This window comes from Trichogramma pretiosum, unplaced genomic scaffold (assembly GCF_000599845.2).
Source record: "Trichogramma pretiosum strain Unisexual culture from Peru unplaced genomic scaffold, Tpre_2.0 scaffold73, whole genome shotgun sequence".
NCBI classification, from domain to species: Eukaryota; Metazoa; Arthropoda; class Insecta; order Hymenoptera; family Trichogrammatidae; genus Trichogramma; species Trichogramma pretiosum.
In genome coordinates this window covers 111,673-134,097 of record NW_019641624.1, presented here as the reverse complement: position 1 = coordinate 134,097, position 22,425 = coordinate 111,673, and the positions used below count along the sequence as shown (strand labels likewise).

General features: G+C 50.2%; 3 protein-coding genes across 7 annotated transcripts; 2 read left to right on the top strand and 1 right to left on the bottom strand.

Moving 5' to 3' along the window:
• The first annotated feature begins 147 nt into the window (after positions 1–147).
• LOC106653628 (FAD-linked sulfhydryl oxidase ALR) lies at positions 148–980 on the top strand. Its single transcript, XM_014373141.2, has 2 exons — positions 148–353; positions 434–980. The coding sequence occupies exons 1-2, from the start codon at positions 276–278 to the stop codon at positions 857–859; spliced, it is 504 nt and encodes a 167-aa protein (XP_014228627.1). The 5' UTR covers positions 148–275; the 3' UTR covers positions 860–980.
• A 13-nt stretch (positions 981–993) lies between these two features.
• Positions 994–3,323, bottom strand: LOC106653573 (transmembrane protein 145-like). Its single transcript, XM_014373072.2, has 4 exons — positions 2,663–3,323; positions 2,107–2,572; positions 1,443–2,032; positions 994–1,353 (listed from the first exon to the last, which is right to left on the bottom strand). The coding sequence occupies exons 1-4, from the start codon at positions 2,822–2,824 to the stop codon at positions 1,072–1,074; spliced, it is 1,500 nt and encodes a 499-aa protein (XP_014228558.2). The 5' UTR covers positions 2,825–3,323; the 3' UTR covers positions 994–1,071.
• Positions 3,324–4,372: 1,049 nt separating this feature from the next.
• Positions 4,373–22,407, top strand: LOC106653642 (acetyl-CoA carboxylase). Of its 5 annotated transcripts, none has more exons than XM_014373161.2 (8): positions 7,355–7,797; positions 9,519–10,338; positions 13,641–13,758; positions 14,320–17,394; positions 17,481–18,864; positions 19,227–19,795; positions 19,877–20,609; positions 20,694–22,407. In XM_014373161.2, exons 1-8 carry the CDS (start codon positions 7,767–7,769, stop codon positions 21,608–21,610), a joined length of 7,647 nt encoding a protein of 2,548 aa, XP_014228647.1. In that variant the 5' UTR covers positions 7,355–7,766; the 3' UTR covers positions 21,611–22,407. The 5 variants fall into 5 exon arrangements, with proteins under 5 accessions (XP_014228650.1, XP_014228647.1, XP_014228648.1 ...); XM_014373162.2 differs by lacking the exon at positions 7,355–7,797 and adding an exon at positions 7,822–8,084; XM_014373160.2 differs by lacking the exon at positions 7,355–7,797 and adding an exon at positions 8,858–9,415.
• Positions 22,408–22,425: the final 18 nt, after the last annotated feature.

The following is a 22,425-nucleotide window of genomic DNA, read 5'->3' as shown; positions in this document are numbered from 1 at the left end:
TGAACGGCGTTTACGATAACTCTGGCGTCTGCGGCATTTATTATTCTTGGTTAGGTTTGCCCCGGCACGCTTGTAGAATGTGCTGCCTGCTGTAACGCTTTGGCGCAAGTCCGCGCAGTCTCGCGTGTGTAGTTGTAAACACTACACAAACACAGCAGTCAGCACCGGGCCATGCACGACGTCGTCTGCGATTCTCAAATAGTCTACTTTGGGCAAGATTGACTTGTTGTCATCGTTTGTTACGTTCGTCGAACGTTTGATTTGTTGCTCGCGAAATGGAGTACGAAGGCAGAAGACCCTGTCGAACGTGCACGGATTTCAAAACATGGAGAAAAAACATGGAAACGACCCAAGTAAATACTTTGTGTTCATTTTATTATGATGCAATACAAGAGTATGCAAGTGTCACATTGATGATGACTTAATTTTGCAGGACAACAAAAGCACAGGGACCAGCACGGATAACAAAAGTAACAACAAAAGTACCAGTGCAGACGTTACGGCGTCGCCAGCACGGAAAGATTGCCCCCTCGACCGGGACGAGCTGGGTTCAAACACTTGGTCATTTTTGCACACCATGGCCTCGCATTATCCGGACAATCCGTCGACGGAGCAGCGCAAGGACATGAAGACGTTTTTTCACCTGTTTTCGCAGTTCTATCCGTGCAACGTGTGCGCCGAGGATTTGCGCGATCAGCTGAAGCGATCGCCGCCCAAGACCGATTCGCAAAGTACATTGAGTCAGTGGCTCTGCGCGATTCACAACGAGATCAATGTGAAACTGGGCAAGCCTCAGTTCGATTGTAAATTGGTCAACGAGAGATGGAGAGACGGTTGGAAGGATGGCTCCTGTGATTGAGCTTTTCAAGCTCTAACCATAAGTATTTTTGAATAAGTTTACTTGATTGTTAATAATTGTTACAAAAAAGTACGCAACAGATTATTTGTAAATAAATGTACATTATTATATTATTTGTATTGAAAATTGTTTGTTTCAGTATGCAAGAAATATATATTTACAAGTTGTAAAATTTGACTAGCTTTTTACATGAATTTTCCTATTTTACACATTTACGTAATAGTTGAAACCATAGGTTGTGAATTTGTTACAGTAAAGTACCTCATGACTATGTGAGGTGATCTACCATTAGGCTCATAACTATTGCCTTGACCTTCTCCTGCAATTGGAACAACTTGAAATGTTCTTATATGAAATGGAAAATTGCTGTTTGCTGTCGATGGTCTTGTTACATAAAGAAACATGCAGTGACCAACAAACACAACCCACAATGAAAAACCTTTAACAACACTTTCCCGAACCCACTTGTCAACAAAGAATGTCATAGTGATTACCTGGAAAGAAAGAATTAATTAATGAACAAGGTAGATGCAAAATTAATTAATCAATGCAATAGTGAAATTTGTCAAAAAATGTAGCTTACCACTAGAGGCTGACATAAAAACCAGGCAGAGCCCAGCGACAGAAGAGAACCGTAGAAATGGAATTTGGCTGCTGCAGCTTTGCTGGTCTTGTAGCAGCAGGCGACAAACACCACCCAAGCCCATATTCTCAGAGCAATGAGTCCGTAACCAGGCGGCGACTCGTACAGATAGAGCACCAGACCAGGATCGAAGGCCTCCGCTTGATATATGAACAGCAGAAGCTGGAGCGAAACGGTGAGACCGATGAAGAGGCTGAGTCGCCAGCTCTGCACGGGGGTGAGCACGCTCTTGGTGACGGTGTAGCCGAGCGACATGAGCAACAGCAGGCTCGTGAAGCACGTCTCCGAGACGGCCTCCAGGAGATTTCCGGCCAGATGAAAGCCGTGCAGATCGTATCCGTAGAGCGCCCGGGTGACGTAACTGTAGACCTGAAAGAGCAGACCCCAGAGCTGGGTCAGCAGGGACATCATGAACAGCTTGTAGGTGACGTGCAGCAGCCGCCTGGTCTTCAGCTGGGCCGCGACGTAGATGCTGAGGCCGAACAGCACCACGTAGAAGGCCGAGCCCACTATGAGCTCGGGAAGAATGTCTGTACGGATGCGAAGAGAAGAAAATAATTTAAATAATAATCGGCATCGTAGATGCATAACGCCGGTCACTCACAGAACTCATCGGCGGAAAAATGCTCGCGCCAAAAGTTGCCGGGCTCCGCGTTGGTCAGCGATATCCAGTAGGACACGTTGAGGCCGAGATCCGAGTGACAGTCGGAGAGGGCGATGAACCACCATCTCGGCCTGGCCGATCTGAACTCCCGATAGCTGCTGCAGCGCACCGCGGCCTCGCTCTCGTTCTTGCCCGTGGCAGGATCGGTCCCATGGGTGAAGTAGCAGCCGGAGATCTGGGTGTAGCTCGTGTGCGGCGACAGCGACACGATCTGGCCGAGGTCGCGTCTCAGCACCGACTCGCGCTCGAGGCACGTCTTGTTGGACGGATAGACGGCGGGCCACTGCTGCGGCGAGTCGTAGTAGAGCAGCAGATTCGCCTCGGTGTACTTGTTGTGGATGATGAAGTCGTACTGGAATCGGCCCTTCTCCGAGAGGAAGCAGAATCGCGCCAAGAAAGCCCAGTTCTATCATAGCCGCAAACACATTCAGTCGCATTCAATATAAATTACGTTAATATAATATAATTATCTTATAGCTGTCGCTCGGGAGCTTACTTGGTAAGTGGTCAAGTGGCCGGACAGTATCTTGGCGTCGGCCACGGGCGAGCCGATCCGCAGCGCCGCGAGCGCGACCAGGACGAGGAGCGACGATTCAAGCGCGGGGCAGTAAAAACGGCGTCGATAACGATCGGCACGAGGAGGATGATGATGCATCATCACTGCTCGTATCGTTGTAAAAATTATATCCTCCGTTAAGGTGATGGTAATGGTGGTGGTGGTGGTGGTAGTTGCGGCAACAAGTCGTCATGACGGCGCGACTTATACTCCTGCCATGCACGGTGTGCTAAGCTTTATATCGTTGTATTATTACTACCCTGCCAGCAACAGCAGCAGCAGCAGCGACCAATGTGTAAGGCTCGCGGAGCTCTGTGCACTGCGCGGGGGCTAACTGTCTAAGGGAATCGATATTCAACGTTGCTGTATGTACACCTACCTGTGCCACACACTCACGACACATCGAGCACATAGTACATTTTGCGTATCGTATACGTATGTAGGTGAAATAGCCCTCGAGGACTATTATAATATCAGTCCAGCGTGTACATACGTACGATTTGCATGTATAGAGGGAGAGATCGAAATCGCTGACTGAGGTCGTCTATAAGCCCGAGGCGCGCGAATCGTTACATATATATATCGTACATCCGCGATAGGCGGCCGCCTCTGCATGTACGAGCTCTGTGCAGACAAGTGGCCAACTTTATATCACAGCCTATTGTACATTCATGATTTCTCATAGGTAGAAGCTATGCCCTCTTATATGTGTGCCGCACGTGTAACACACACTGCACCAGACAGTTATACTTGTAGTGAATTAGTTATAGGTCAGATTTCTGGAATTTATATAGAATCGTCGTACTTCCGCTGCACGTTCGAATCAATTATTCATGAGCATAGCTGTGACTTATACGTTTAAAAGTGTATTATGTCACACGAAATTTCGTCTCGGTGCGGTGACGCTTTTTCTTTCAAATGTGCCTCGGATTCATCAGATTAATTATATCATAAAGAGAATAGAGAACTATTTCATCGGGTGATTTTAAATCCTGAATTTGAAATCATTCATCACGTGATCGAGCGCAGGTGAAAAACACGATGGACCTCGAGATGGACAAAAATTTCTCGTCACTTCTGGATGAATCAAGGCTACATACAACGATATATGCTTTCTCTATCTTGAAATACAAAAGTAGGAACGCGAGTTATTCTTTCGACTCCATTCCCGAGACGATGATAAGAGAAAGTTATTTTATTCTTTCGGGGGAGAATTGCTTAATACATGAGTCGACAGGTATACAGCTACAGGGATTCGTCGCGACGACTAAAGTCGGTGTAATAAAAATAATAATAATAACAATGCGCGATTAGCAGAATGGTATTGTATAGTTGCTAGGGGGTTGCACGAATGTGACGCCTATACGTGAACTACAAAAAAATTCAAAGAACAACTATAAATTGTACCAACGCGATAGAACTTTTTCAAATCCAAGCGTTGCGATTATAATACATAGGGTACACCTGCCTTATTCGAGCTATACGCGATAATGTAGTCGGCAAGGCAGTTACCTATCGATAGATCAAGTTTTGGCGCCCGGCGCGGGGTTGCTTCGCTGCTCCGATTTTGCGCAGACACGACAACACCACCACCCAACCCGACCGTATTCTCGTGATATATCTATATCGATAACAGGTACTACCTACACAAATCCGCATCATCGCACGCGCTTAGCAGTTGTAATAGTAGTAGTAGTAGTAGTAGCAGCAGCAGCAGCAGCAGACAACCCAGTCTCCTCGTTTCTCGCAATTCTCTTCGGCTCTCTCTTTCTCTCTTGTTAGTGCGAAAAACCGCCCGTTTTGCGCCGCTGCAGCACGACGACACTACGAAGAACTGCGAAGGTTACTTTATTGTGTATACAGCCCTGCTGCCGTGTTGTTGTGTGTCTGCCAGACAGAGAGTACTACAAGCTCACCGCGGCAATCCAACAACGTGCTGCAACGCGAGAGACGGCTGCAGAAATAACAACAACAACAACAACAACAACCCCTACGTGTTGATCTCACTCGCTCGCTGTTATTTTCTGTTTTCGTTTTCTGTTATAGTTTTGCAGTGCGAAGTGGTGCGCGGATACAGAGACACATGCGGAAGCCGGAGTTCCCCCGATAAGTAATTTCGTTGTTAATCGTATAGTGTGTCGCGTGCACGCGATCGATTCTCGCACCCGCAGCAGTCGCCCCCGTTGTGAGTGTGTGTGCGTGTGTCACGTCGTCGAGTTAGTGCGTGCTTTTTCGTATACATGCTTATAATAAATAGTTGAGAAACGAGACTCGAGAGTTAGTGTAAAAATGGAGACGACGAACAATTCTACGTCGTCGTCGACGACGAGCAATAATGTCAGTATTAAAAGTGAACCGAACAACGACGAGGACTCGGCGAGGATGCCACCGCCGTCGACGACACCCGGATCGGGAAACAGCAACAATGCCTCGTCGACGGATTCGAGCACGCCGCAGGTCGTCACCGTTCGAAAAATTCGACACCGGTAAGTGCTTTGCACATCTATGGCTCTCATAATCTCATGTACGCGCGACTCGTCATTTATTAGCGTTATCTCGCTCGCGTTATTCTATTCTAAGTGACGACGAGAGCTGGCGCTTTACATCGCACACTTACGCATGTAAACATCTATCTATGTGTATATGAATACAACTACTATACTATAGCACGAGCGAATTTATCAGGTAGGTGTATCGATGTGTGTGTTATATACGACTAAATAGGCCAGCATCAATCGAAGTGTACATAAGAAAGCATGTGCTTTTGTCAGGGAGAGTGAAAAGCTCTACCGCTGCTGCTGCCGAGAGAAGCGCAATTGACCGGCGTGTGCTGCACGTCGGCCTACACTATATTCCTCCTCGTGTTTTCTACTGCTTCTGTCAATACTACACAAGACATAGCAGCAGCAGCATGAGCAGTAGGGGCGCTCGTAGTCGCGTGCGATACGTGCCTCATTTATTATTATACGCACTCACGGCATTAGAGCGTTGGTGCTTTTCGATGACGCCTTTTTTTTTTACTTTAACTCTATAATCTTTATAATCTCTATAGAAACGAGCCACTGCCGTATATAATGGCGTAATACGTACCACACGTGCAAAACCCGATCATCGAACGACACAATATGTGCGGAGGTCAATTACCTCTCGCTGTATAAAGCTGTTTTGTACATTTATGAAATATACATAAGAGTGTGCGTACACTTATAAATTATCACGCATCAGTGGATATCTACACTTATCAGCGATAGAATCGAGTGTACGTAGGAAGAAGATATAACACTGCTGGGGAGACGTCGTATATCCGCGAGCATGTGCTCTCTTGCATGCCACGCGAGCCGCAGCGGAGCAGATACATCGCGCGCGCGCGCGAATTTCTCGCCTCGTTATAAGATACACGCCGAGAAGTGCCCGGAGCCGGGCAAAACAATAGTCGTACCGCTATATGACGATACACATACCTAAAGGTAATTACGCGCTGGTGTAACGCCGCGTGCGTGTAAGCGTGTGTATGTGTGCGATGTAGCTCCGCGAAGCTGGTCACAGCGCACATTATGTGTTGGTATAAGGTATACCTATATCGAGCCCGATGGCCTGACGACCAGCTCAACCAATGGCGAGGCTCTGATTCGGTCTTTCGAGCGTTAGATCGCTGCTTCTCTCTCTCGGGCAGGCCCCCACTCCCCGCTGCATCTCCTTCTCGTTCTGTACAAACATATCAACTTCCATGTATACCTTTTTTCTCTCTCTCTCTCTCTCTCTCTCTCTCTCTCTCTATCGTCGTTATTATATTAATTTTGTCGTAACCATAATTTTCTGGAAAAAAAGAGAACTATCTATACATGCATACATCGTAATAGCGCTCGGAGTTCGACAAACTTTTGCGCTACTACTATGCTCAAGTAGCAGCAGAGAGGAAACAAATTAGCGATTTCTGCAAATCATTTTTTGTACGCTGCACGCGAGTAAGAGACCTATATACCAACACGATGTGCCGCAATCGACGCGTCGTGCAGTGTGCATTTCAAAAAAATAATAATACCTGCTACGTGGTATTGGAGACAGATAGACGACGGATAAAGATGAAAAATCTAGATGAAAGTCGGAGCAAAGAACACGTCACGATACGGTGTGTAGTAGCAGCCAGCAGCGATGCTGCTGCAGCTGCTTCGAAGCGTACACAACGTCAAACATTAGACACGAATAGAAGTGCCGCTGCCAAGGAGGAGAAAGAGCAGCGGTATGCAAGCTTAGTCAGTAGTAGGCGGAGGAGAGAAGAGACCGAGGGGAAATATCAGCTGAGCACGTGTAGCGTCGTGCTGTATTCGTCTGAACTCTTCTCTCTCTCTCTCTCGCCGCTGCTGCCGTTTCTGCGTGCAAGTCTCGCCGCGCATGCCGTGTACAATATCGTCTATGGTATATGGGCTCTCTTTCTCTCTCTCTCTCTCTCCTGCTGCCGCTGCTGCTGTTGCAGACGCACTCGCCTGACTCTCCTTACGCTCGCACACACAGAGCGACATATTACAGAGTTTTTAAGTTTTACGTACAGTCAACGCGCGGTGTGCCCACTGCCGCTCTTCGATACGTAGATTTTTCATAAGTTATACGTGTACCAATTGGCTTACGCACACTAGAGCCACATCTAGCGACTGTATCTCGATATATAAACCTTGGCAACCTAACGGCAACGCGCATTAGTTGCCGCGTGGTCCTTCATGCCGTAGCAGCGCACCTTCAGCTGATTCTCCAACGCACGACTACACGAGCCGAGCAGTGCCGATTTTTCGCTCCCTGACGTTTGGCTCAGCGAGAGAGTTTCGATTATTATTATTCATTAATTTGTGTCACGCGTGTTGTGTGCTCGTGTGAACAGTGACAATTATATATCGTGCATATCGAGTGCAAAGAGTCTCAAGCGACCGACGAGTGCGTAGCAGAGCTCGGGGAGAGAACGAGTTGTGCTAGCCCACGTCGACGAAAAGAAGGTATAATAAAGAAGTGTATAGAGAAAGAAAGAAGAAAAGAGATCGTGCCGCATGGAGCCATGCCCCCGTACAAAAGAAAAGGGCAACATGGTATATATTTTTATTTATTTTTATTTTTATTTTTTTTGTTTCTCTAACGAATCGTCCAGTGCGCGTTGGTGATCGTGTGCCTCGAATCACTCTCTATTAAATAGCGGAAAGAAAAAAAAAAAGAAAACCAGTGTACGCGTGGTGCGCGCTCACACGACAAGAGTATAAGTCAATTCACAGTCAATTCAGTAGCGAAGTGCATCGGCAACGTAGCTCTTCGATTAAATCTCTAACAAAAAAATCGTTGTCAATAAAATTGGACGCACGCTAGTGAGGCGCGTGTATGTGTAAGTGCCAATCATCTCATGTATTTATCTATATTCCATGTATATGTCTCGGTAGTATGCGTTACGATGCACAGGTTGCATGCGTGCATATATAACGCGTAATATGCGCACACGTATAATATACGACGACGACGCGAGAGAGCGCGGCAGCGGAGGAGGGGCCGAGCGCGACGACTCTTAACGGACAGACTCTGCGGCGTGTCCGGCAGCCGATCTACGCGGGGCGCGCGACGTTACACGATGTACGATATGTTGTACCTCCGGTATATTGCACTCATACATGTATAGATACAGTATCGGCGTTTTTTCCGTTGGCGGAGGCGCCGCTATCCGCGTGGCACTGTATATACGACCGGGAATCGTCGTCGCGCCACGCGACGTCCATTACACCTATTAGACGGAGACGATTGGCTAAGTAATTTCCGGAATCTTTCGATCGCGCGATCGTAATTGAAGAAGGGGAGAGGGGGGGACAGAGCAAAGAGAAAAGTAAAATTTCGAGAGATTCATTTCTAATCGATTCTAACGATCTCTCTCTATTTATCTCCGTCTTTTTTCCTCTCGTTCGCGTATATATTATGGCGCGATAATTTTCGGTATATGGCCTACGCACGGCAATGTAATACTACCACAACAATGGAAAGAAAAAGAGAGAAGAAAAAAATCGTCAAACGCTCGCGCGCGCGCGTATGTACGATGACGTCGGTATGTGTATTATACGGTTCCCTGTATGTATGAGTGCACCACTAGTACCGTGCTGACTGCTGACGCTGCATCGTATTATAGCGGCGGTATACACATAGCTCCGCTCCGCGTATATAAGTACTCGGCGCGCACACAGTAGCTCCGCGGCGTTAAAATATATTACGGCGTGTAACGCGTAAGCAGAGTAGTGTATTAGCACAGTGTGCAGATCCCGCCGACGTGTGCAGCAGCAGCAGCAGCAACGCACGAGTCGACGAGTCGACCTCTGACCCTTGTTCCGTCAATGTGTGCAGTGTAGTGGTAGTGTAGCGGTGTACATATATAAAACCGTTTGTGAACGCGTCAACAACGTCCGTCCGTCCGTTCGGCTCGAGCCATCGGAATATATATGAAGAGATCGCGAGGCGTCGTGAGCTTTAGAATTTAGTCGGTATCGGGGTCGCTCGCAGGTCGTATCTAGTCGTCGTAGTCGTCGTCGTTATAAACGTGTGCCATAAAGTGAGCCAATACAAGCAACAACGAGCCCTCCCCAGGCTGATATACATATACTGCGCAGAGGACAGAGAAAAATTGGCAGTGCCACCGAGCACTGGTTATGATACGCCGGCTAATTGACAATATATTCGGTATAAATATAATCGAGACAAAAATTAATAACAACGACAATTTAAGTTAAGTAATGTGAGGAAGGTGGAAAAAAGCTACAATTTTTGCATTACTCTATTGAAGGTGCTCATCGTCAATTAGGACCAACTACGTACTCCGGACCGGATTCCCTGTCGTCGGTTTGCGAGGGAGACGAAGGAAACCCTGACGGAACCGAAACATCCCCGGAGTCGGAACAACTGCAACTGCAAGAACTGCAGCAGTCGAAACAGGAACAACAGGAACAACAAGTAGGACAGGAAGAGCAAAAAGAGGAACAGGAAGAGCAAAAAAAGGAACAGGAAGAGCAAAAAGAGGAACAGGAGGAAACAGAGGTCGTCGCGGATAGTCCCGATTCCGAAACTACCTCGTTCAAATCGACCACCGAGGAACCGGCACGCAAAGACTCGACCACCAGTACCGATACTCCGCCTCATTACGATTCGGACTCGGGAGGCTCCGTCAAGTCAAACCTTGACCCAGACGACGACCAAACGTTGTCGATTTGTCAACGACGACCCTCTTACCCATTCGAGCTTGGCCCGTACATCGTCAAGCATTCGAGGCGGGGTTACCGACCCAGGGGCTTGCTGAGACTCACAGGATCTACGAGACAGGTCGACGACGACAGCACCGACACCGCCGCCCCCACCGCCCCCACCGCACCAACCGCACCAACCGCACCAATGGCGACTTTCACCGTGGGCGAGGAGCCCAGCGACGAGGGCGACCAGCTGGCCGCCATGCGCGAGGAGGAGGACGAGGCAGCGCGCGAGAATCACGACAGCTTCCCTACGATGAAGCAGCAGCAGCCGTCGCCCTACGGCAGCAGCGCCGACCTGGTTGCCCAGGCCAAGGACCAGCAGTACATCAACGGCCTTACCGAGCGCCGACGACGGCTAAGGTACAATTGGTGGGGATATGCTATTTCATTTTGACTAACAACAGCAACAACGGCAACCAGAAATGCGAAAACCGCAACAACGAATAACAACGATTGCAAAAGTAAAAAAAAAATAAAAAATAAAAAAGAATAGAGAAAATGAGGGAACCAGTTTCGATAGCGATGCGTTTGCGCTCGCGCCATGACTGGGCATTTTTTGCGTTAAACTTTTAACTAACGCCACGCGCATGCATGTGGTCGACGCGCGAATACGGGGAAACTTTTTTTTTTTTTTTTTTTGAAAGAATGTATAATGTATAAACGCTGCTATTGCCCTTGAATTTTGCCGGACTTTAAAAAAATTTCTGCATCCAGAGATTATTACGTTAATCGCTTTGACCTTGAAAGATTGAAGTTATTGCACGTCTGATTTTGATACGTACGTACACGAGGAGTCAGAGATACTTTTTTTTCTGAAAGCCGATCTATAAATATTCCTTCGATTTACAGAAGATATTGATAACGTTATTAGGCGCGCGCGCTGCGAGTAAAATATTCCGATAAAGTATCGCGCGAGCTAGCCAAGTTTTTTTTTTCAATTCTTTCCCAAGTTCAAGGCTACTCGATGCGCGCAAAGTATCGTTTCGATAAATCGTTTAGAGAACGCCAAAATTCAAGGACACGAGTACGCTACAGAAATCATACTTTTCTAGTTGGTTCTGTGTCCCGAAATCGTAAACTAACATAAATAGTATTGGGAAGTAATGCGAGAGGTGGGGGTAAGCATGGTCTCCATGTATCAAAGAAAATAACACATAAAGTGTCTCCTACAGCCAAGAAGCATTAGTTCCCAATAGAGGGCATGTGTCTCTCTGAGCATACATTTTAGAGTGCTCGGAGAGAGAGAATTAGAAAAAAACTAATAATGAAATTCATTGCTGTGGGAATATTTTTTTTCTCGCTACGGGCTAGACGCCCCGCATTACGCTCAAATGAAATTTCTACACGACGATGCGCTTTTCAAAAAACGAAAGTCAAAAATAACACGGCTGGCTATCGAAGAGAGACAGAGAGAAGAAGGAGGAGAGGAAGAAAGAGAGTGAGAAACGTTAGAGAGAGACAAGCTCTCGTGCATCGAACGATGTGTGAGCTGATGCTGCTCCACTTGGAGGGAAAAACGAATTTCGAAAGATCGAACCCCTCTCTACGGATGCTGTGCTCCCGATCGGTTATAGTTTTTTTTATATATAATAATACATAACGGGCATAAATCAACGTCGTCGAGAGATGCATCGTAAGCGATTCTCTCTGCGCGCGCGTCTTACATAATTGTAGTTTTTCCTGGTATCTATTAAATATAGAAGCATACGATACGCGTTTGTGCGTGCGTAAATACATTCGAACACATGCTCGCGCCTGACATTTTTCGAGCCAAGCGCAGCTGCCGCGCTAAACTGTACGGAACTACACAGACGTCATAATCGATAAGATTAGAAAAAAATCTAGTATTACAACTTGAAAATATCTCTATTATAAAACTTGGAAATCGGACGAGCGAGCGAGAGAGTCGCGCGAGCTTGTTCGCGATGATGATTATGATAGATACATGTGTCACGTTTGTTCCCGCGAGAGAGATATGCTTTATCACCTTCTCAAATTTTCGTTACAGAGATCGCGTGATCGCGTTCTAATACACTTGTTGGTCGCATCGTCGTATTTATCACGGAGAGAGGAGGGGAGAAAAACGCGCGAGGGAAAATAACGAAAAAGAAAAAAATGAGAAAGAAATTTCGAAACGACGCACGAAAGTTCACCTTGAGAAAAAAGTGGCCCTCTACGCTATATATACATTACAGAAAGGTGTAATGAGCGCCGCCGCTGCGCGATTACGAAACTCGCCGTACACAAACGAGCGCGTTTACAAAATCCGAATATCATTACCTCGCGATTGTCGCGTTAAAAATTCTTCTAGCGACCGCACTTGCTCGAGTTAGAAAATCAAAAAAAAAAAAAAAAATTCTTCGATGTCCGCAGCTAGACGCAGCTAGATGAAGTGGCGATAGACCGTGATATGTATTACACGGCTTATCGTGGTTACAATGATAATAATGATAATGATAATTAGAAAAATCGTTAGATTCAGCCCGCCCGCGTATGATCGTACCCATTATGCTAGTTGAATAATAATTAATTGTAATGGAAGTTTCACGATAGTTCGTCGCGCGTCATCTTTATATATTTGTATAACGTCAATCAGAGATCGTTTATAAGATTGGCACAAAAAAATCGGCTGTATCGAGGAGCAAAAACAACAAAAAAAAAGGATAAAAAAATAAGATTCGCGCGCGCCAGGAAGACTCTCAAAATATCCCGCAGTCGCATTTATATATAGGTAGCAAAAATACGCGCGCGAGTCGTGGCCGCATGCCTCGCAGGAGAGTGAAAATACTTCACAGCGGACACGAGAGCATGATTATTACACACCGACGTATATAGTGGGGGAGTCGTGTGTGTACGTGCATATCCATGTGAGAGCCTGGCACACTGACTGGACTCTGCTGCTGTGCTACTGCTGTGTGTATTAAGCACCTCTCCACATACACCTTCCTCGCGCCGCGCGAGTCATCGTCGTCGTCGTCGTCGAAATATATACATGCCGAGACGCGAAGAAGTCATTCAGTATAGGTAGAGTTAGTCGCGGACGTCGTGGTTAAAGTGCGCGTCGTCATCAAAATTATCGACGCAGATCGTGCGCGCGTAACACACACAAACACACGGCGATGAAGCGAATCAAACGATTCGTCCTGGCCGAGAGCGGCGAGAAGGATCCGATCTGGAAGAGTTCGGACAATCTTCAGGCTGGCCTGTCGCGCATGAACAGCCTCGAGGGCACCGTAACGACGAATAATGCCACTAACGAGCACAGCACCACCTCCGATTCCTCTTCCTCTTCTACGTCTTCGTCGTCCTCCTCTTCCGGCCTTACCGATGTTAACAAAGAAGAGCAACCGAAACAACAACATCAACGAACGCAGCAAGCGCATCAGCAGCTACAGCATGCGACAATGACGTAATTTTTTTGTATACCGATCGTTGAAAAATAACACGGACTGGTTAAAGTGTCTATTTAATAATAAACATAATTGTGTATAATGCGTATAACACACACATCATTTAGTGTATATAAAATAATATATAAGTCTAACAAGTCATTTTTTATAAAAAAAAAGAAACATCTTCATGCACGCGCGTGTGTCTTGACTCACGCACAACCTTAAGCTCGGTAAATAATACGATTTTTTTTCCTCCTTCGTCTATTGCAGGCCGAGCATGTCTCACGGCACGGTGATGATCCAGGCACTGAAGACCGAGAAAGATTTCACGATCGCCACGCCCGAGGAATTTGTCCGTCGTTTCGGTGGTACCCACGTCATTAATAAGGTAAAAACCAAAACAAATTTTCAAATAATAATAATAAAAGATTTTCACTCGGTGTACATACACACACACACACATATTACCATTACGTACTCGTGGAGCATTCTTTATTTTCTCTTTTTTTTTCGCCGCGTATATGAGGCCGCTCGCGCACTTGTTGCTACGTCGTGTGGCAGCCCCACTTCTCTATCCATAAAATTCAAGCGGGCCTCCTTTCTCTCTTCGCGCGTGTATAATGCTATATGTGTTGGAGCATAAGCATGAACGCTCGGGATCGGTAGCCGCGGCGGGCTCTCCTTGCAACAACGGCATAAGTTAAATAACGCGCGAAAACTTCCAAACGTCGTCACCGCAACAACGTACTTGAACTTAAATATATCTTACGTTGCGCAAAGACACACAAAAAAAAGTCAAATTAAGCGCGAGCAAATTATTACAAGAGATAATTGCTCTTCGTGTTCCGCCATGCGCGCCGATCGATCGATCGATCTTAAATCGCGATCACGCAATAACGATCTCATTACAATATATAGGCGATGACTATTAATAATGAAATGATTGCAGGTGCTGATCGCCAACAATGGCATCGCCGCGGTCAAGTGCATGCGCTCGATCAGGCGCTGGAGCTACGAGATGTTCAAGAACGAGCGGGCGGTGCGCTTCGTCGTCATGGTCACGCCGGAGGATCTCAAGGCCAACGCCGAGTACATCAAGATGGCCGACCAGTACGTGCCCGTGGCTGGTGGCCCCAACAACAACAATTACGCCAATTACGAGCTGATCTGCGACATCGCGGTGCGCACCCAGGTGCAGGCCGTCTGGGCCGGCTGGGGTCACGCCTCCGAGAATCCCAAACTGCCGGAGCTGCTGCACAAGCGCAACGTCATCTTCATCGGGCCGAGCGAGCGCGCCATGTGGGCGCTCGGCGACAAGATCGCCTCGAGCATCGTCGCCCAGACGGCCGACGTGCCGACTCTGCCCTGGTCCGGTAGCGGCCTCAAGGCCCACTACAGCGGCAAGAAGATCAAGATCACCTCGGATCTGTTCAAGAAGGGCTGCGTGCACAGCGTGGACGAGGCCGTCGCCGCGGCCGCCAAGATCGGCTACCCGGTCATGATCAAGGCCAGCGAGGGTGGCGGCGGCAAGGGTATTCGCAAGGTCGAGAGCCCCGAGGCCCTGCCGGCTCTGTTCCGCCAGGTACAAATGGAGATCCCGGGCTCGCCGATCTTCATCATGAAGATGGCCCAGGGCGCGCGCCATCTCGAGGTGCAGCTGCTGGCCGACAACTACGGCAACGCCATCTCGCTGTTCGGCCGCGACTGCTCGATCCAGCGCCGCCACCAGAAGATCATCGAGGAGGCCCCGGCCGTGATCGCCTCGCCCGAGATTTTCGAGGAGATGGAGAAGGCCGCCGTGCGCCTGGCCAAGATGGTCGGCTACGTGAGCGCCGGCACCGTCGAGTACCTCTACGAGACGACCGGCAACTACTACTTCCTCGAGCTCAACCCGAGGCTGCAGGTCGAGCATCCCTGCACGGAGATGATCTCCGACGTGAATCTGCCCGCCGCCCAGCTGCAGATCGCCATGGGCATACCGCTGCACAAGATCAAAGACATCAGGCTGCTGTACGGCGAGTCGCCCTGGGGCGACAGCTCCATCAGCTTCGAGCAGCCGCGCCACAAGCCCCAACCCTGGGGCCACGTCATCGCGGCGCGCATCACCAGCGAGAATCCCGACGAGGGCTTCAAGCCCAGCAGCGGCACCGTGCAGGAGCTCAATTTCCGCTCGAGCAAGAACGTCTGGGGCTACTTTAGTGTGGGCGCTTCGGGCGGTCTGCACGAGTTCGCCGACTCCCAGTTCGGCCACTGCTTCAGTTGGGGCGAGACTCGCCGCGAGGCCATCCAGAACCTGGTCATCGCTCTGAAGGAGCTCTGCATTCGCGGTGACTTCCGCACCACCGTCGAGTACCTCATCGTGCTGCTGGAGAACGAGGCCTTCCAGAACAACACCATCGACACGGCCTGGCTCGACTTCATGATCGCCGAGCGCGTCCAGAGCGACAAGCCCGACGTGATACTGGCCGTCATCTGCGGCGCTCTGCACATCGCCGACCGCCAGATCAGCATGTCGTTCGGCTCGTTCCAGACGTCCCTCGAGCGCGGACAGATCCAGGCGTCCAACGACCTCGACAACATCGTCTACGTCGAGCTCATCAACGACGGCTTGAAGTACAAGGTCGAGGTCGTCAAGTCCGGCCCCAACTACTTCTTCCTGGTGATGAACGGCTCGTACAAGGAGGTCGAGCTGCACCGACTGGCCGACAGCGGCCTGCTCATATCCTTCGACGGCTCGAGCTTCACCACGTACATGCGCGAGGAGCTCGACCGCTACCGCATCGTCATCGGCAATCAGACCTGCATCTTCGACAAGGACAACGATCCGTCGCTGCTGCGCAGTCCGTCCGCCGGAAAGCTCATCGGCTATCTGGTGGAGAACGGCGGCCACGTCGAGGCCGGACAAGCCTACGCCGAGATCGAGGTCATGAAAATGGTGATGAGCGTCACCACGCAGGAGTCCGGCATACTGCGCTGCACCAAGCGACCCGGCGCCGTGCTCGAGCCCGGCAGCATGCTCGCCACCCTCGAGCTCGACGATCCCAATCTGGTGACGCGCGCCCTGGACTACACCGGCCGATTCCCCGGACCCGTCAATCCCGTCGTGCCCGAGCGTCTCAATCAGCTGCACGCCAAGTATCGCGCCGGCCTCGAGAACTGCCTGGCCGGCTTCTGTCTGCCCGAGCCCTACCATCTGCCGCGTCTGCGCGAACTCGTCGAGAAGTTCATGGGCTCGCTTCGCGACCCAGCTCTACCCTTGCTCGAGCTGCAGGAGGTCATGGCCAGCATATCCGGCCGCATACCGCTCGCCGTCGAGAAGAAGATCCGCAAGCTCATGACGCTGTACGAGCGCAACATCACCTCGGTGCTGGCCCAGTTCCCGAGCCAGCAGATCGCCGCCGTGATCGACGGCCACGCCGCCACCCTGTCCAGGCGCTCCGAGCGCGACGTCTTCTTCCTCACCACTCAGGCCATCGTCCAGCTCGTCCAGCGCTACCGCAACGGCATACGCGGCCGCATGAAGGCCGCCGTGCACGAGCTGCTGCGCCAGTACTACACCGTGGAGTCGAACTTCCAGCAGGGCCACTACGACAAGTGCGTCTCGGCCCTGATCGAGAAGCACCGCGACGACATGGCCACCGTGGTCGGTACGATCTTCAGCCACAGCCAGGTGCACAAGAAGAACGTCCTCGTCACCATGCTGATCGATCATCTCTGGGCCAACGAGCCCGGTCTCACTGACGAGCTCGCCACCACCCTGACCGAGCTCACGAGCCTCAATCGACAGGAGCACAGTCGCGTGGCTCTGCGAGCCCGTCAGGTGCTCATCGCTGCTCATCAGCCGGCCTATGAGCTTCGCCACAATCAGATGGAGTCAATTTTCTTGTCGGCCGTCGACATGTACGGACACGACTTCCACCCGGAAAATCTACAGAAGCTCATACTGTCGGAGACCTGTATTTTCGATATCTTGCACGACTTCTTCTACCACACCAATCGTTTGGTCTGCAATGCTGCCCTTGAGGTAAATATCGACAGTCTCGCTTATACTATTTCAATCGTTTCTTTAAAACTCATTGAACTAACATTAATTGTTTTTCTATTCGATAGGTATACGTACGACGCGCCTACATCAGCTACGAGCTCACGTGTCTGCAGCACCTCGAGCTATCGGGAGAACTGCCCATCGTGCACTTCCAATTCTTGTTGCCAACCAATCATCCGAATCGCCAGAGTTCGCAGACGGTCGACCAGCGCACCGGCGCCATGGCCGCCTTCAAGGATCTCGCCGAGTTCTCCAAGTACTCCGACGAGGTATTGGATCTGCTGGATGATCTGTCCTCACCTAGCTCGATATCTGCGCGCGTGCTCGAGGCCGTGGAGGCCGCCAACCTCAGCGAGTCGCGTCACAGCACGTCCATCAACGTCGAGCAGCCGACCTCCACCAGCAGCGAGGCCGCGGCGCTGGCCGCCGTCCAGGAGAAGCCCAAGGAGCCCGTGCACATTCTCAGCATCGCCGTCAAGGACGAGGAGAGCCAGGACGACGCGGCGCTCGCGCGCAAGTTCGGCGACTGGTGCGCCACCAACCGCGAGGAGCTGCTCACGCGCGGCATTCGTCGCGTGACCTTCGCCGCGCTCAAGAAGCGCCAATTCCCCAAGTTCTTCACGTTCCGCGCCCGCGACAATTTCGTCGAGGATCGCATTTACCGTCATCTCGAGCCCGGCTGCGCCTTCCACATCGAGCTCAATCGCATGCGTACCTATGACCTCGAGGCGCTGCCCACCTCCAACCAGAAGATGCACCTGTATCTCGGCCAGGCCAAGGTCGCCAAGGGCCAGCCCGTGACGGACTATCGCTTCTTCATACGCTCGATCATTCGCCATTCGGACCTCATCACCAAGGAGGCCAGCTTCGACTATCTGCACAACGAGGGCGAGCGCGTGCTGCTCGAGGCCATGGACGAGCTCGAGGTCGCCTTCTCGCACCCACTGGCCAAGCGCACCGACTGCAACCACATATTCCTGAACTTCGTGCCGACCGTGATCATGGATCCGGCGCGCATCGAGGAGAGCGTCACCAGCATGGTGCTGCGCTACGGTCCACGTTTGTGGAAGCTTCGCGTGCGTCAGGCCGAGATCAAGATGACGATCAGGCCGGCGCCAGGCAAGGCCACCTCCAACGTGCGCCTGTGCATCGCCAACGACAGCGGCTACAGCATCGATCTGCACCTGTACGCCGAGACCACCGACAAGACGGGCGTCATACGCTTCGAGTCGTGCGTGCCGAGCAACGTCGACTCCAAGAACTGGCGTCCCGGCCCCATGCACGGCCTCGCCATCTCCACGCCCTACCTCACCAAGGACTATTTGCAGTCGAAGCGCTTCCAGGCCCAGAGCGCCGGCACCACCTACGTCTACGACATTCCCGACATGTTCCGCCAGCAGATCCAAAAGGTCTGGGAGAAGCACATCGAGGAGTTACCATCCACTTGCGGTAAGTGCCTATATTTGTTTTTTTGGTCTTCGTCGTCGTCGCGTGTTTGTTCGCAATTCGTGCCACACGGCTTCACTCCGGATACACAAAACGCGCGCATACGTACATGCAGTATTTCTCTTATGCAACAAGTCGCATTCGCATGCTAAGAACACTTTGCCGTCTTTGAGTTTCCGAGTCTTGAGCAAACAATTTGCTCTCTGTACGTAAAAGTTGAGATCATTCGGAATCGTTGAACATATTTATGCGCGGAGACACGCGGTAAAAAGATGTGCTCGGTTGATTTTTTTTTACGATTGAACAAACAGCCATAAATGAAGCAATAACTTATCATGACATTTTTTTTCTCTTCATTTTTCTAGAACAAAGATCCATGCCTCCTTCCCTGTTGGACAGCGTCGAGCTCGTGCTCGACGGCGACAATCTCGTCGAAATGAAGAGATTACCGGGTGAGAACGACGTAGGGATGATCGCCTGGCGTTTCACCATGTACACACCGGAGTATCCGTCCGGACGCGACATCATCGTCATTTCCAACGATCTGACCTACCTGATCGGATCGTTCGGACCCAAGGAGGATTTGGTCTTCTGCAAGGCGTCCGAGCGCGCCCGAGAACTCGGCATTCCACGCATCTACTTCTCGGCCAACGCGGGTGCTCGCATCGGCCTGGCCGAGGAGGTCAAAGCTGCTTTCCGCATCGCGTGGGAGGACGACAGCGAGCCCGAAAAAGGCTTCAAGTACATTTACCTGACTCCCGATGACTTTTCGCGTTTGGCACCTCACAACTCTGTCAAAGCGCAGCTCATCGAGGAGAACGGCGAGTCTCGCTACAAAATCACCGACATCGTCGGCAAAGACGACGGTCTCGGAGTGGAAAATCTCAAGTACGCCGGTCTCATTGCCGGAGAGACTTCACGCGCTTACGACGAGGTAAACTATATACCAAATTCATTTAGTTTTTTTACAATAGATCGAATGATAGATAATAAATTCTACATTTTATTATTTTAGATCGTAACGATCTCGCTTGTATCGTGCCGAGCCATTGGTATCGGCTCCTACCTCGTCCGTCTGGGCCAGCGTGTCATTCAAATTGAAAACTCGCACATCATCCTCACGGGCTACAGAGCCCTCAACAAAGTACTCGGTCGCGAGGTCTACGCCAGCAACAATCAGCTCGGTGGCGTACAGATCATGTACAACAACGGAGTGTCGCACGCCGTGGAGTCGCGCGATCTCGATGGTGTCGCGACGATGCTCCAGTGGCTGAGCTACGTGCCGAAGGCCCGTGGTCAGCCACTGCCCATCAGACCGATGGATCAGCTCAGCGACCCGATCAATCGAGAAATCGGCTACCTGCCACCCAAGGCTCCCTACGATCCGCGCTGGATGCTCGAGGGTCGCATCCACCCCAACGACTCGAACGTCTGGGAGAGCGGCTTCTTCGACAAGGGCTCGTGGCAAGAAATTATGCAGATGTGGGCGCAGACCGTCATCATTGGTCGGGCACGACTCGGTGGTATACCCGTCGGCGTGATAGCCGTGGAAACTCGCACGGTCGAGCTTCACTTGCCCGCTGACCCGGCCAATCTCGACTCCGAGGCCAAGACCGTGTCGCAAGCCGGCCAAGTCTGGTATCCAGACAGCGCCTACAAGACCGCGCAGGCCATCAAGGACTTCGAGCGCGAGGAGTTGCCTTTGATCATTTTTGCCAACTGGCGTGGTTTCGCCAGTGGAATGAAAGGTAGGTTCTGCGTGACCGACTTGAGTTACGATTGATTTCATTCGAAGGGATCGTATTTAATTCATAAAAATTTTCTCATTATAGACATGTACGAGCAAGTCGTGAAATTCGGAGCATATATAGTAGACGGATTAAGAGAATATACCAGGCCAGTAATAGTTTACATACCACCCAATGCCGAGCTTCGTGGAGGAGCGTGGGCCGTGGTCGATCCAACGATCAATCCTCACTGCATGGAAAACTTCGCCGACTCACACAGCCGCAGCGGTGTCCTCGAGCCCGAGGGTATCGTGGAAATCAAATTCCGCGACAAGGACCGCGTCAAGGTGATGCGCCGCAACGACAAGATCTGCCAGTCGCTGGCCGAGCAGATGGCCGCCAGCTGCACGCTGACCGACGACGAGCGCAAGATCGTCGAGGCCCAGCTGGCCGAGCGCGAGCAGTACCTCACGCCCGCCTACTACCAGGTGGCCCTGCACTTCGCCGATCTGCACGACACGCCCGAGCGCATGCTCGAGAAGAACTGCATCAGCGAGATCGTGCCGTGGAATCGCGCCCGGCCGTTCTTCTTCTGGCGTCTGCGTCGTCGCATCCTCGAGAACCAGATTCGCCGGGAGGTGCTCAAGACGCAGCCCGATCTGAGTCTGCGCCAGCTCGAGGCCACGCTGCGCCGCTGGTTCGTCGAGGACAAGGGCCCGACCGAGTCCTACCTGTGGGACCGCGACGAGCACGCGGTCAGGTGGATCGAGGAGCAGATGGCCACTGAGAACAGCGTGCTGCAGCACAATCTCAACTGCGTGAAGAAGGGCGCCCTGGTGAACCAGATCAAGGAGGCGCTCGACGCCAATCCGGACTCGCGGCTCGACGCCGTGCTTGAGATCGCCCAGCGTCTGCAGCCGCAGGAGCGCGCCGAGTTGTTGCGCTCGCTGACGCAACTCGAGGCCTCGCCCGCCGCTGCCGACGCGCGAGTCGACTCGAGCTCCAACTCGTCGTCGCCCTAGTCCGAGCTGAACGCCGTGGCGATGTTTTTCTCGCTGCGCTACGCTGCCATAGGATGGCTCTCCATAATTCTTGGCTATTTGTACTATATTCATTGATCGACGAGTTAATATTTAAGAAAAAAAACAGAAAAGACGAATAACAGAACAGACGAGTTAACGATTGTGTGCGACTGTTGAATTATATTTTGTAAAGAGAGTGTTTCTAAGATGTAAATGTAAATTTGTAATTGTTACAGAAAAAGTTGTTAATACTGTTGAATATGTTTATACATTAATTTTTTAAGTCGTCGACGCGACATTTGGTTTGACTAGTGTGCTAAAAACGGGTGTACAGAACAAAATAAACTACGTGTAAATAATACAAATGTTCTATGCACATGATATACGCGCTGGGTGTCGTATTAATCGTTAAGTGGTTAAGGCCCAAGTTTCAGCTTGGATCTTTTAGTTTAAGCAATTAAGAATAAAAGAAAGGATGTAATTTTACACTGAAAAAGATATTTTCTCATATCTCTTGAAAAAAAAGAAGCTTCGAATGATCGTAAAATTTTTGAATGTACGTCATTGATTCGAAACGAAATATTTGTTTGAACCAATCGTGCATTTGATCAATGATGAAAAAATTGTTTATGGTTTTTCCCTTTTTTTGTTTAGTTTTTCGTTTAGTTTAGTTGCGTTAATTCTAATGGCATAAATTTTTGTTTTCTCATTCATAGCTTGTAACGCTATTCTCTCAATTTGTAACACTGACTATTGAAAAAATAAAGATTATGCATTTATATTTTAAACAATAAAAACACACGTGAGTTTTTTTT

What these genes read in the sequence shown, in the direction of transcription:
- LOC106653628 (XM_014373141.2), top strand. Translation starts at nt 276, where the DNA reads ATGGAGTACGAAGGCAGAAGACCCTGTCGAACGTGCACGGATTTCAAA. An exon ending in AAAACATGGAAACGACCCAA is followed by an intron (nt 354 to 433) that starts GTAAATACTTTG and finishes TTAATTTTGCAG; the next exon opens with GACAACAAAAGCACAGGGAC.
- LOC106653573 (XM_014373072.2), bottom strand. Translation starts at nt 2,824, where the DNA reads ATGATGCATCATCATCCTCCTCGTGCCGATCGTTATCGACGCCGTTTT. An exon ending in TTTTTCCGCCGATGAGTTCT is followed by an intron (nt 2,033 to 2,106) that starts GTGAGTGACCGG and finishes GCATCCGTACAG; the next exon opens with ACATTCTTCCCGAGCTCATA. An exon ending in TTTTATGTCAGCCTCTAGTG is followed by an intron (nt 1,354 to 1,442) that starts GTAAGCTACATT and finishes CTTTCTTTCCAG; the next exon opens with GTAATCACTATGACATTCTT.
- LOC106653642 (XM_014373161.2), top strand. Translation starts at nt 7,767, where the DNA reads ATGCCCCCGTACAAAAGAAAAGGGCAACATG. An exon ending in GAGCGCCGACGACGGCTAAG is followed by an intron (nt 10,339 to 13,640) that starts GTACAATTGGTG and finishes CGTCTATTGCAG; the next exon opens with GCCGAGCATGTCTCACGGCA. An exon ending in TCTGCAATGCTGCCCTTGAG is followed by an intron (nt 17,395 to 17,480) that starts GTAAATATCGAC and finishes TCTATTCGATAG; the next exon opens with GTATACGTACGACGCGCCTA.